This window comes from Echinops telfairi, unplaced genomic scaffold (assembly GCF_000313985.2).
Source record: "Echinops telfairi isolate 266 unplaced genomic scaffold, ASM31398v2 ScPeMD7_7427;HRSCAF=8465, whole genome shotgun sequence".
Taxonomy (NCBI): Eukaryota; Metazoa; Chordata; class Mammalia; order Afrosoricida; family Tenrecidae; genus Echinops; species Echinops telfairi.
In genome coordinates, this window is record NW_022111327.1 from 2,848,373 (window position 1) to 2,863,278 (window position 14,906).

The window sequence follows — 14,906 nt, forward strand, 5'->3', positions numbered from 1 at the left end:
CAGGGCTCTTATTGACCTCCCCACGTGGCTATGATAGATTTTACCATGCCTGCAGGTGTCTCTTGTGGGTCTGGCAAGCTCCTATTTATTGACCTCATGTGTTGGTTTAGCTAGCTCCCATTTATTGACCTCAGGTGTGGGTTTAGCTGGACAAAAGCTCAAATTGCTTTCTGTAAGATAAATTGCACACCTCTCACATATCGCAAACATTTAAAAAATTTATTTTAAATGTATCATTTAAAGCATTTCACTTTATCATGAAACATTACAGTTTGCATTTATTTGCCAAGTGCTTACACAGGATCCCTGGTAGTGTAATGGATTACTCAGGTTTCTAACCATAAGGTCAACAGTTTGAAACCACAAGCCTACCCTAAGTGAAACCTATGAGGCTTGTTATGGTCTCAGAAGTCCACAGGGACAATTCATTAAATTCTTAATTCAGCTGTGTGATTTTCCATTTCTAAAAATGGATTCAATCCTTTTTTTCAGTGTTCTTTTATGGTTTTATCTTTTTGTCTTTTCCTATATTTTGTCCATTTCCCCCTCTGTTTCCTTGAGCATATGAAGTATAGTTTTTTAGAATAATTGTCTGCTAACTCTAATGTATCACCTGCTTGTCTGGCTTTTATTGATACAGTAAAAGAAAATGTAACCGTTTAAGAGATTTTATCAACCAACATTTTAATTCAAAGAAGTAGACAGCATAAAGTATCATATATTGCTCTGTTGGATTTTTAAAATGTAGTCAAAATCCAGTAGCTCATTCAAAATAAAAACTTAAGAAATAAAATAGTTAAAGGTCTTTAAACCCTCTTGATTTTATTCTATTGATAATATTTATAGGCAGTCCCCAGGTTATGAATAGCCAATTGATGGACAAACCCTACTTTCCCTTTAAACTGCTTCTGTCAAAGATAGCAAATCAAAATGGAAACAAACCCAATGTTTTATCATTTGGCAGATTTGGTGCAATACTAAGGGTGGGAACCATTATGGCTGGAAGCCCCGCAATGGGATATTTAGGAAAGTCATAGTGACTGCCTTGCAGGAATCTGATGCATGAGATTGGATTATTGGCAGGACTGTGGGACACATTCCAACAGCATGGTCATCTGCCATTTATGAGTTTGGGGCACGGGGAAAGGACAAGCCATCTTTGAGTGGGGTGGCACCATCTTTGAGCAGGGTGCCAGCATCTTTGTGAGTGACAGCCCTGCTTTTGAATGTGCTCAGATTTTGAAGGGAAAAGGTTTTTTTGTTTTCTAAAAGTAGTAGTGTATTTTTAATTATCTTACAGAATATAACATTTTTTATATATAGTCACTTTGCAAATAATATAAGCAGGACTTGAATATGAGAAAATTATATTAACTAATAGTCACAAATTATTTTCTCAGGCTAAATTTTCTAGACATGTCATCTTTATAAACTATTGCCAAAATAACGTATTTTGAGGATGTTGTCTGTTGATACTTCTAGCACCCCTGCTTTCTTGGTTAGCTAGTGCTGGTGTAACAGAGATTCGAGAAGATGGCTTCCATGAGATGAGAAGTCCAGATTCAGAGTTCTGGGGGAAGGCATCCTCTCCTCTCTATCGGTTCTGGGGGACAAGCCTTATGTTCACGCAGCACGTGTGCCTTTGAGCTCTTTTAAAAAATTATTTTATTGGGGGCTCGTACAGTTCTTATCACAATCCATACATCCATCCATTGTGTCAAGCACATATGTACATTTGTTGCCCTCATCGTTCTCAAAACATTTGCCTTCTACTTTAGCCCTTAATATCAGTTGCTCATTTCCCCCTCCCTCCCCACTCCCCCTTCCCTCATGAACCCTTCATAATTCATAAATTATTATAGTTTTGTCATAAATTACACTGTCCGACGTCTCCCTCCGCCCTCTTCTCTGCTGTCCATCCCCCAGGGAGGAGGCTATACGTAAATTCTTGTAATCAGTTCCCCCCTTCTACCCCACATTCCCTTCACCCTCCAGCCATCGCCCCTCTCACTGCTGGTCCTGAAGGAATCATCTATCCTGGATTCCCTGTGTTTCCAGTTGCTATCTGTACCAATGTATATCTTCTGGTCTAGCCAGATTTGCAAGGCAAAATTGGGATCATGATAGTGGAGGAGAGGAAGCATTCAAGAACTAGAGGAAAGTTATATATTTCATTGTTGCTACCCTGCATCCTGATTGGCTCATCTCCTCCACACAACCCCTCAGCAAGGGGGTGTTCAGTTGCCTACCAATGGAATCTGAGTCTCCACTCTGCTCTCACCCACCTTTACAATGACATAATTTCTTGTTCCTTGATGCCTGACACCCGATCCCTTTGACAGCTCGTGGTCACACATGCTGGTGGAAGGGAAAAGATTTTGATGCTGTAAAAAGGAGATTAAGTTTATAGCAGGGCCCCAGCCTGTAATTTTTCCTATTCTGGTGATCTTTACCGTTTATTTAACTTTAAATTTTTGAATCTGGTTTAGTGATGGCCCATGGCCATCACTGAACTAGGTAGAACCAGTTTGAAGTCTTGATAGTCTTAAAGATACATTTAGAAGTGGATCTCATTTGCAACCCAGGGACTGCCTGTATTCTATAAACAGAAAGAACAAACAAACAATATAAAGCTTAGACAAAGCTTAAATACAGAATTTTTTTACATTTCTATTGTATTCTTAAGGATCCCTGGTGAGGTAAGGTGTACTCATTGGGTGCTAACCACAAGGTCAGCAATTTGAAGTCACCAGCCACTTCGCCAGAGCTTTCTACTCCCATAAAGAGTTATTGCTTTAGAAACCCACAGGTGCAATTCTACCTTGCCCTATAAAGTCACTCACAATGAATTGGAATCAACTCAATAGCTGAGAGCTTCTAAGAAAAAAAGAAGGCCTTATAGGAAAAATTTTAAAATAATTTTTATTATCTGAAAAACCTTTGCTAAACACCAGCCTGTAAGATGACAAGGTGGCGAAAGGGTCAGGTATCAGGCATCAAAGACTAAAAAATAAAAAAAATCATAACATTGTGAATGAGGGGGAGGGCAGAGTGGGGACCCAGGGCCCATCCGGGGAAATTGGACATCCCCTTGCAGAAGGGTTGCGGGGAGGTGAGGAGCAAATCGGAATGCAGTGTAGTAACGATGAAATATGCAATTTTCCTCTGATTCTTAAATGCTTCCTCCACCCCACTACCATGATCCCAATTCTACCTTACATATCCGGCTGGACTAGAGGAGGTGCACTGGCACAGATAGGAACTGGAAATACAGTGAACCCAGAACAAATGAATCCCCCAGGACCAGTGGAGAGAATGGCGATGGCGGGAGGGTGGAGGGAAGGAGAGGGAGAAAGGGGGAACAGAGGACAAGGTCTACATGTGGCCTCCTCCCTGGGGGACGGACAGCGGAGGAATGGGTGAGGGAGACGTGGGATGGGGTAAGATATGATAAAATAATCATAAATTATAAATTATTGGAGGTTCGGGGGGAGGGGGAGCGGTGAGGGAGGAGGAAAAATGAGCTGACACCAGGGGCTCAAGTGGAAAGTGGGTGTCCTAAGAATGAGGGTCAACATATGTACTAAAGTGCTGGACACAGATGACGTATGTACAGATTGTGATGAGTTGTATGAGCCCCTAATAAAATGATTATTTTTAAAAAAAACTTTGCTAATTTAAATTAATGATCTCAAAATACTGAAGATGTTTAATCATTCAAAACTATGAAGGTGAGTCAAAACGTTTTACTACTGGGCATCTAGTTCATACATGCAAAAGTTTATCCCAAACAAAATGTGCTCCAACTATCTATGTGGTCACTACTGACAAGTTTTCTCCATAGGACATGTGTTGTTAGTTTCATTCAAGTATCTTAAAACATGAAAATGAAAAGAAGGTTCGATCAAAACTGTGGTTTCCAAGGGGATCTGCCGAGCCCATTAAATTCAAGGCTCAGAAGGATATGGCTACTGTTGTTTGGAATTTCAAAAAGGTAGTCTTAATCGATTTTTCTCAGAGGACACAGGAATATTATAAGAACTTATTAGGAAAATGTTTTAAGAAAATTTAAAACAACAGTAGTAAGAAAAAGTCAGGAAAGTTATACCAAGAAAAATTTTTTCCATCATGGCAATGCAACTGGTTATTCTTCAAGGGCAGCAAAGGCTGCCATATGTGAATTTTATCAGGCAACTCTACCCCATTCACCTTACTTCCCAAAGACTTCTTTTTGTTTCCCAAACTTGAAGAACATTTCAAAGAAACACAATTTCAGTCTCTCGAGGATGCCCAAACTGCCATTTTTATATGTTGTAAATTGAAATAAGATCTTTTATTTGTCACCATTACAAGTCTGAATTTTAAACAGATCTTGAACTCATAGCTCATAGCCATCAGCTCATTCTACTTTAGCACCTGTCTCATCTCCAGTAATTTTTCCAGAAAAACTCTCTTCATGAAGCTCCAGAAGTTTTCCCAATTCAAACTCGGCCTTCTTCAGCATTTTTACATTTCTGAAAAACACATCACAGAGAGGATAGATTGGAACGCCTTTTCTATGTCTTTCCCAATGCTGTCTGGAATCAGTTTATTGACCACTTCTCTCAAGTCATGACACCTCTCTGGTCATGATTTCCATCATGTTCTTTCAGATTTGGTGGCTCTGTTGGTGCTAATTTTAAGAGGTTTTCCAAGTGATTGTTGCATTTTTTAGTAAAACCAAAACAAAACAGAGGAAGCAGATAGCCATCGGTAGTCTTGATGTCAACATCAGCTCCAATCATGGTCTGCCATTTTGGACCAAGGAGCACATTTTGTCCTGCATAAAACCCGTGCCATGGGAGTTAGGCAGGCAGTTTTTACCCTAACCAGCCTCAGTCATTCGCTTGAATTTTCTAACTGCAGCTCCATCATTCTGCAGATCAGCAAGGCTCACTTCAAAAATCTAACCCTTGAAGCCATCAGATGCAATCTTGGTTCCTTGAGTCCTGGTCCCTAGGGTTTTCTCAATATTTCTTATATTGAACATAGCTGGTGCCTTCACATCATACCAATCTTTCTTTAAAAATGGATCAATCACTTTCTTCTTAGCTCCTTTTTTGCCACCTTATGTAAGGCAGTTGTTCTTGCTGACCACCATGGTGTTGCTCAGAGCCAAAAGGCTGCAGAATTTTTTTGAGGAAGGGTTAGAGAGATGGAAATACCTCCTTCAGAAATATATAGACCTCGATGGATGATATGTCAACAAATAATAGCTTCACATTTTCCTATTTTTTTAATAAAAGTGTCAATTATTTCATAGCAATACTTTTTGACTTGACCTTGAATTTCTATATTGCTTATAGGAACAAACTCTCAAAACTTGCTTATATTCTGGGTTTAAAATTTTTTGTAATTGTCTACTGCTTTTCTTAGAAGGAGGCATCAAAAATATTCCATTAGTATGTAGCATTTCAATATACAAAACAAGGTCTCTTATGTTACCTCATTTGATCCTTAGTATCCCTGTGAGTTAGGTGCAGCATAATTACCTTAATTTTATAAATGAGGAATCTGACATTCAGAAGAGATGAAATAAAGGATCTATATTTATATATATGTGTGTGTCTCTGTGTGTGCATGTGTGGATACATATGATAGCTTTCATTTCTTTGCATGAATAACACTATTTTATTAATTATAGTCTTGTTGTATAGATCAGAGAATGGTAAATGAGAGGAGAAACAAGGATGGCGAAACTCAATCTCATGTACTTTGGATATGTTATTAGGAAGGGGTTAGTCCCTAGAGAAGGACATCACATTTGGTAAAGTGCATGGTCAGCATAAAAGAGGAAGATCCTCAATGAGATGGATTGACACAGTAGATGCAACAATGAGCTCAAACAAAATAATGGTGTGAGGGTGCTGTATTACCTGACAATCTTTCCTTCTGTTGTTCACAGAGTCTCTAATAATTGAAATCTTCTCAACAGCACCTAACAACAATAGCATGTGACTGGGGTCTAGGTCAATACATTGGTGATAATAAAGGCAAAATTAGATTATGGCCTTTAACGCTTGAAATAATGTTTATAGTATCCTGCCACTACCTATCATGTCATCCTATTGCTTTATATACTGTTATCTTTCTATTCTTCTTCTCTTTTCATTTGTCTTCCTTCTTGTTTGTCATTTCTTCAGTTGATACCCGTAGACATTCTTTAGTTCTACTTCTTTCTTTTAGGTTACTTGTCCAACTAACTCCTCGCTTTTAAGATATTTAGGTTATATAAATGAATGATTACATATTCCAGAGAAAAATGTCCCAAGCAACTTAAACAATTTCCATTAAATATAATGATAATGTTAGAATTTGGAAAATGAGTAATTTTATTTTCAGTGGGTTGGGGGATCTTTTCATAACCATATTTAAAAATATGTATATAACCAAGATATGTTAGGATATTAAAATGCATGTTATTTAACTATTTATTTTTTAAGTTACTTAGATTTACTTTATGGAGCCCTGGTGAAGTAGTGGTTACATGTTGGGATGCGATCCGCATGGTCGGCAGTTCAAAACCACCAATAGCTCTGTGGGGAAAAGACTGGGCTCTCTACTACTGTACACAGTTACAGTCTTGGAAACCCATCTGGGTCTCTGTGAGTCAACACTGATTGATTTATGGCAGTGAGTAGATTCACCTTACCACAAATCTACCCCACTGCTATTGACTTCATTCCAACTCATCAACACTATAGAGGGTTTCTGAGACTGTAAAGCTTTACAGACGCAGACAGACACATGTTGGAGTTGATATTGTCTGATGACTAATTTCCAGTAATAGCTTGTTTTGATTCATTGAAAAAGTTTAAAACTGCAACTATACAATATGTATTTATTTTAGAGTTATATAGCTAAGTACAGGCTTCATACAAGCTGCAGCTTTTTAGATCATGAATAAGTGAATAATGTAATGAAAAGCATTCCTATTAGAAAAATATAGCCCATTAATAAAAATGTTAAGCTATACCATGTGGCGTTCTACAACATGATCTTTCTGTTTGACTTCATGCCTTTAGTTTTGGAAATATAACAATGGAAAAAACTTACCACATGAATATACCAAAAACTCTCTATATAAAATGAATTATCTTTCCTTATTAAAACAGGCCTCTCCTTGACTTCAAAATAGTATATATGTTAGTCTGGGTTGACTAGAGAAACAAAATCATAGACACTCATATATGTAAAGAAAGAGTAATTGTACATTATGAAAACATCCCAGCCAGGTCCAGATCAAGTCCATAAGTCCAATAATTGCCCATATGTCTGATACCAATCTATAAATTCCTCTTCAGACTCACAAAACACATGCAAAGACACCGAATTCAGGAGGATCACAGGCCAGTGGGTGGAAAGTCTTGTGGATCCAGTGTTGGTAGAGGCATCTTAGCGCTGGCAGGGGTCTCCACCTGGCTCCTTCAGCTCCAGGGCTTTAGAGTAGCTCCATGTGTCTTGTCAGCTAGCATGCTTCAGGGAGTGAGCATGTGTCCCACCTCCAAGGAGCTATTTATCTCCTTAGGGCCTCCCATCAAGCTGCGACCTCATTTACAGGCTAAACTCCACCCCTTCACTCTTAAATCTCAAATTGTCAACAGATTATGTAACCACAATATGCATCTCTCTTCTTTAATTCACTTCAGCTTAATACACAATTATTGAGTATATAACACATGGAGATAGAAAAAGTAATAAAATTAAGCCTATCCCTCTACAGAATTTCTATTCTGAGAGACAAGTTTGGCTTACAGACGAGTAATTTCAAGGCAGTGTGATAAATGCTATGACAGAAGTTTATTCAGGATGCTTAGGACTGTATACACAAGGAGCGGTTAATCTTGAGATCAAGGGATGCTTGAGATAACAAGTAATCCCTGAGCAAAAATTTAAAGGATAAATAAGTTGACCAAGCAGAAGATTTGAAACAGAATAGGACTTGTAGAAAACCATGAGCAATGCTGGGATCTTGACTGTGAAAAAGGTGAGGGATGGTGAGAAATTAGGTTAGAAAAATGAGCTAGATTGTTTTATAGCATATTTTAACAAGCCACACATGAAAATTAGACCATGGCAATAATTTTTGAATTCCCATTATAGAGAATGAAAATATATTTTAAAATTGGCATTTTTTTCTTTAATGAGATACCCCCTAAAAGAAAATTTGAATCTATTATATAATTTGATTTATATTATAAATAAACATTTGCTTGTAATTATGAGTATATTTTTCTTAAAATTGTAATGCCTCCCTTTAAGCACAAACTTGAATATTTTTATATTATTGAATTAGAATAAACTCTGAATGGAACCAGTTCATTAGGGGGTTTTGTTGTTGCTTGTTTTTGTTTTGTTTTGACCATTTAAATTCTCTTTTTATAATTCTTTGTCATCTTTTTCCATCCTTTATAGGATCACTGTTCCTCAGCCAGAAATGTCTTCAAAAGCAAAAGAAAATAAAGCAGGTATTTCAAGCACTGTTGAATAAATGTTGCTGTTTATTATTATTCATAAAAATTGAATTAAAAGACAATAGAATATTTTTATGCACTTTCCCCCCACAATTTTTACCCAATGTGGCAACACTCTTGCACTTCCTCCCTCGGTCCCTCATTTCCATTTGTCCTTCTTTCCTACCCTGCCGTCAGTCTTCTGAGCTTTGGTGGGTCAATGCTGCCCTTTGGTTTCCTATGGTTAATTATTCTAAGAACTATGTTTCTCACAAGTGTTATTATTCACTTTATAGGCCTTTCTGTTTGACTGCAGGGTGATCCACAGGGATGGATGCTATGAAAACTTCCTAGCCATAACCAAATACTTTGAAAGAATGAGTCACTGGGCTTGGGGAATTGGAACATAGTCAATTGTCATAACATCGTTTATACATTATCATATTAATTTTTTTAAAAGTAAGGGTCACCTAAATGCTGTCGACCAGAAACCCATCTGAAATATAAAGACATGCAAGTGTTAAAACAAAGAAAGCTGGATATTTTCTCCAAAAAGTAGATTTCAGATCAAGGAATATTAATAGGAATAAAGAGGGAGATCACATTCTATACATACAGTTCTCCAAAAAGATCTAACAATTGCAAACATGGGGGTATCTGATAATGAAGCTTCAAAATGCATGAAACAAAACAGAACTGAGAGGGAAAAAAGAACGCCACAACTAGAGTTTGGAAGCTTCAAAAAAAAAAAAAACCCTCTCTCTAAATGGTAGAACAAATATACAGATCCCGCGAAGACGTAAGAAGACTTGAAGAACTAGTGTGATCTAATTTATATTTTCAGTATAGAGTATTTGCCAAAATAGACCATATTAAAAGAAGTCTCAGTAAATTTAAACAACGTAGGGAATAGCGGTAAAGCCAAAGTAACAGATGGAAGGAAATTCCATATACCATATACCATCAATTCTAAGATATCCAGTTTTGCACATTTTAGCATTTTTGAAATTGGGATGGATATTTCAAAATAAATAGCACATCAAGCTTGAATTGACATAGTAACTTTGTTGAGATCATATTGTGTTTTACAATTGTAGAATTTTTTATTTTTAAAATAGGGAAATTAAGGATAGGAATAAAAATTAGCGAAATATAAAACCAAAACAGAAGAATAGCAAAACCAAAGGTGGTTCTTCAAAAAGGCTTACACAAAAAAGAAATCATTACTAATACTGAACAAAACAAAGAAATCAACCTACAAATTAACCAATTGTAGTAGCAAAAGAGCATAAAATTAATGATATAATAGTTAAAGATTACAAGAGGGTAAGTATGCTACAATAGCATTTACCCAAAATAAAACTATTTATTGTTAATAAATTAATATGGAGGAATCCACTCTGGAAATTTATATAGAAAATTTATATTAGTTGCCTCTGGAAAAGTAAGTGGAGAATGAGTGCAAGATGAGTAAGAAAAAACATCTAAACCTTATCTTTTATGTCCTTTTCCTTTTATTAAAAAATGTATGAATTTTCATAATGTGAACAAAGAAAAATCAAATTTATGTAGCAGTGGGAAGAATTTGAATATAATAAAACTATCATCGAGTAGAACTGCTTCTGTGGATTTCCAAGACTATAAATCTTTTCAAGAGTAGAAAATCTCATCTCTCTCTTGTGGAGCAGCTGATGGTTTCAGACTGCCAACCCTTCAGTTAGCAACCTAACACACTGCCAACGACACCGTCGGAGCTCTTTTGAATATAAAACTTGATAATATTTAAAATTACTGTTAATTTTAGGTGTGATACTATATTGTGATTATTTTGCTTTAAGAAGGTCTTTATCTTTTAAAGATACATAATGGCATATTTACTGATCAAATACTTGAAGTATGAAATTATACTTTTGGAATTTTCCTTTAAAAAAAACCAGTAAGGGGTGGGGAGCAGTACAGGGAATAGATGATGCAAGATCAGCCCTATCAGGATAAATGAAATGGAATGATACATGAGGAATCAATGTGCACAATAAAAAGAACATGAATATAAAAACATGGCAAAGATAAATCTAACATTTTTATAATTGTGGATTGTGTGTATACTGTTATTTTTTGGACTTTCCTATCTTTCATAAGAAAACAAAAGGTTGAACTAGATTTAAAAGACTATAGTGTAAAGACAGAGGATCCCTGAGCAAATCCTTAAAAAAATGAGTAGGTTTTCCCAAATTAGCTATAAAACTACAGGAAGAGAATAGCATTTCTTTTCCTATAAAGTAGGTGTAATCACTTTGTTTCTAGAATATTTGAATAACACCTGACTTTTTTCTTGTATATTATACATACTTGAACAAGCCATCCGGGAAGGTTCAATATGGTGCGGGTCATTGTAATAGCTAGTTATTGCTGTTCTAAATATGTATATTTTAGTAATTTGGAGGGATTCATTTCAAGAAGATAAAGGATTAAATTATATTATTGCTCTATCCTTCTTTAGTACAATTCACTTTTTAAAATTTTATTTTATTATGTTTTAAGTAAAAGTTTACACAGAAAATTAGACTGATTCCCCTTTAATACTCTTCATACAATTTTTCTGTGTTACAATTTTTACAATGTGTCAACATTCTTATTTCCTTTTGGTTTGTTCTTTTTCCATTGATCAAGTTTCCCTTCCCTACTCACCTTTGTTTAGGAGTAAATGGTTACTGTTTGGTCTCATATAGTTCATTGTCTACAGGAGGTTATTACTATGGGGCACTACCGTTTATTTCATAAGCCAATCTATTATTTGGTTAAAAAGGTGACGTGCAGAAAGAGCTTCAATTAATTGTTTAGAGAATATTTTAGGGCAATAGCATTGGGAGTTATTCTAGCCTCAATTAGGCCAATAAGCCGGCCTTTATTAGGAATTTTAGTTTTGTTCTAAAATTTTCTTCTCTTCTATCCAGGACTTTCTATTGTGTCCCTGAGCAGAGCACCATCTAGTTCTGGTCTCAGATTAAAAGAAGCTGTGTTTTGTGTGGGCTAGCTAGTAGTCTCATGGATTAGTTTCTTCTTTGAGCCTTTGATTTTCTTCATCCCCTTTTGGTCCTTATAAATAGAAACCAATCGTTGTATCTTGCATGGTCACTCCCAAGCTTTTAAGATATTAGAACTAGTCACTGTTCCAATGTATAAAGTATTGTCTTTGTGAAATGTATTATGCCAATTGACTATGGCCTGAGTCTATGGCCTTTTAACTTGTAACTCAATCCTGCAGGTTGTTTGGATATGCCTAGGAATTCTCCATAATAATGCTCCCTCTGTGGTTTGTTATATTGGATTTAAGCAAGGGTACAAAAAGTTAGTGTACGCTGAGGGAATGGACTCCGGGCCTCTGGTCATACCCTCCCTCAATACAAGAACACTTTGTTCTAATAAATCAGCAGTCTGAGATGTTCATCCTCTCAACACAATCGCTGAAGACATAAGCAAATGTGTTGAAGAAGGCAGATGGCACCTGGCTATTAAAAGATATAGCATCTGGGGTCTTAAAGGCTTGAAGTTACACAAGCCACCATTCATCAGTGAAGCAACAAGTCCATATGGAAGAAACACACTGCCGGCGCATTCATGAGGAGTCATAGGGACTGGGTAATAGGCATCAGCAGACACATAAGAAACAAAAACATATTGTTGAGAATGAGGGTGTTTGGAGCAGAGGCCCAGAGTTCATCAGTAGACAATGGAACAATCTCCCCACAGAGGGGCCACAGGGAAGGGATGAGTCACCAGGATTCTGTAAAGCATTGATGAAACACACAATATTCCTCTGGTTCCTTGAGGCTTCCTCACCCTCCCAGTATCATGACCCTAGTACTGCTTCTCAATTCAGACTAGACCAGAACATGCACACAGGTATAGGAAAAAAATGGGAGCTCATGACACACAGAATCCAGGAACAGGAGTGGGAATAGTAATACCAAAAGGGTAGGGGGAAGTGGGGGAGAGGAAGGGGAAAAGGGGGAACTGATCGCAATGATCGACTTATAAACATACATCCCTCTACAGGGGGAAGAGCAACAGAAAACATGGGGGAAGGGGGACAGTGGTCAGTGTGAGAGATGAAAATGTACAATCGGGGTAATGAGGGGGGCAATGGAGGGGGAACAAAAAGAAGAGCTGATACCAAGGGCTCAATAGAAAGTAAATGTCTAGAAAAGAATGAAGGCAACATATGTACAAACATGCCTGATTCAGTCGATGTATGGATTGTGATAAGAGTTGTATAAGCCCCCAGTAAAATGATTTAAAAACAGAACAAAACAATGTTACTGTATGAATTCCATTATATCTTAATTCTATTTTTATCTCAAATGTTTAAGCCCCCTTGTATTTGACCTCCTCAAGTTGTGCTGACTTCATCCATATTTGATCCTGCCTTTCTACTCCCGTAGAGTTACAGTCTTGGAAACTCACAGGGGCTACTCTGACCTATAGGGTCACTATGAATCAGCGTCAACTTGATGACATTGAGTTTTTGTTGTTTTAACCTTTCACCAAAAATAAGGTGTCTACTCTTGAGAAATTAATCCTTTTGCCCTTTGCCTCCCATCCCTGGTAACCATCAAAGAATTTTGTTTTCTATATGTGCATCTATTTTTTACTTTTATAATAGTGGTACCATAGAGTATATGTCTTTTTGTGATTGACTTACTTAAAATATTTTAATGGCCTACAGATTCAGCCATGTTGTAGGATGTTTCACAAGCTCATTTTTTAAACTATAGCTTAGTCCATTTATTTTTTCCATTCAAATATACCATTTAATAGTTCAGTCATATTAAAGAGTTGTGCAATCATCACCACAATCAATTTCAGAACATTTTTTCTTATACTCATTGTTGTTAGCTTATTACCCCCAACCACCCCTGTAATGCCCCTAAGTAATTATTAATTCAGTTCCCATCTCTGTGGATTTACCTATCCTAGATTTCATATACAGAAAATCATATAAAACACAACCCCCCCAAAAAAAAACCCCACAACAATAACAAAAGAAAACAGAAAAATCTCATTAGAAAGGAAATCAGAATATATTAAAAACTGAAACAACTTTAAAATGGGTCCAAAAGGAGATCAAATGATATGATAATACATTTTAACCTACTACATCAGCCTTAATCGACTTTGAAATTCTATCTGTATGATAGCAAAGCTATTCACATATTTGGAGTCTGGTCAGAGTGGATTCACCAGAGTTTTATGTGGGGATCCTGCAAATGGATTTTGGCTCCCACTGTCATCTATAGCCTTCTGTAAACTTCAGAATTTAATCTCTGATACCATTCCCTCCTTGGATTTAGATTTTTATTATTTACAATCCATAGATCACACAGACTGGCATGCTTTTTCCATATGGACTAACCCGACAACTCAGATTGCTGCTTGTTTTGTTGTTGTTTCTTTAATCATTTTATTGGGGGCTCATACAACTCTTACCATAATCCATACATCAATTGTGTAAAGCACATTTGTACATTCGTTATCCTCATTCTCAAAACATTTGCTCTCCACTTAAGATCCCAGATGCTATTCTTTCTGCTAGGTGGGAACCATCTAGTTTCTTCACCACAGTTTCTTATAGCACCTACATTTTCAGTGATCTCTTTAATAAGGAGAATAGCGAGTAGGGCCATGTCATAAGAACTAATTATTCGATATGACAAAATACCCATTTATAAACTATCAAGGGCTCATGTGGGAGAGGGGAGCGGGGAGGGAGGGGAAAAATGAGGACCTAATGTCGGGGGTTTAAATGGAGAGAAAATGTTTCGAGAAACGATGTACAAATGCGCTTTACACAATTGATGTGTGTATGGATTGGGATAACAGTTGTATAAGCCCCTAATAAAATGTTAAAATAAATAAATAGATAATACCATTCAAAAAAAAAAGAACTAATTATTCTTTGATTGGGGCTATAACTAAGTATAAGCTCCAAATCCATTCATAATCTATTGTTTATCTGTATCTCTGGTTCACTTTAGTGATACCATCATCATTTTGTGATAGAAAACATTATAACTTATCTCCCTGGGGCATAAGATGATTCTATTGATAGTGTCATTGGTATAGATAATAGTATAGATAAATTTAATTTTAATAACCCTTTTCTTGTGAATTGGGAGAACATATCAGGTTTTCTTTCAACATTTATTATACATCTTGTTCCATGTCAATGTTTGTAATTCCTACAATTCAGTATTATCTCTTCTCTGTGTTACCTGTTTGCATCCTCGTCCTTTCTTAACCCTTCTGAATTTTGTCCTTGGGTAAATACTACCATTTTTAACATATATCACCATCATCATTTTCAAATCATTCTCTTCCCACTTGAGCCCCTGATATCAGCTCCCCATTTCTTCC

General features: G+C 36.5%; 1 protein-coding gene across 1 annotated transcript in view; it reads left to right on the forward strand.

Moving 5' to 3' along the window:
* RADX (RPA1 related single stranded DNA binding protein, X-linked) overlaps nucleotides 1-14,906 on the forward strand; it is a 59,731-nt gene that overhangs the window by 26,040 nt on the left and 18,785 nt on the right. The window contains exon 11 of the mRNA XM_004710093.1: nucleotides 8,455-8,507. Coding sequence (XP_004710150.1) covers nucleotides 8,455-8,507 — 53 coding nt within the window. The remainder of the gene's footprint in view (nucleotides 1-8,454; nucleotides 8,508-14,906) is intronic.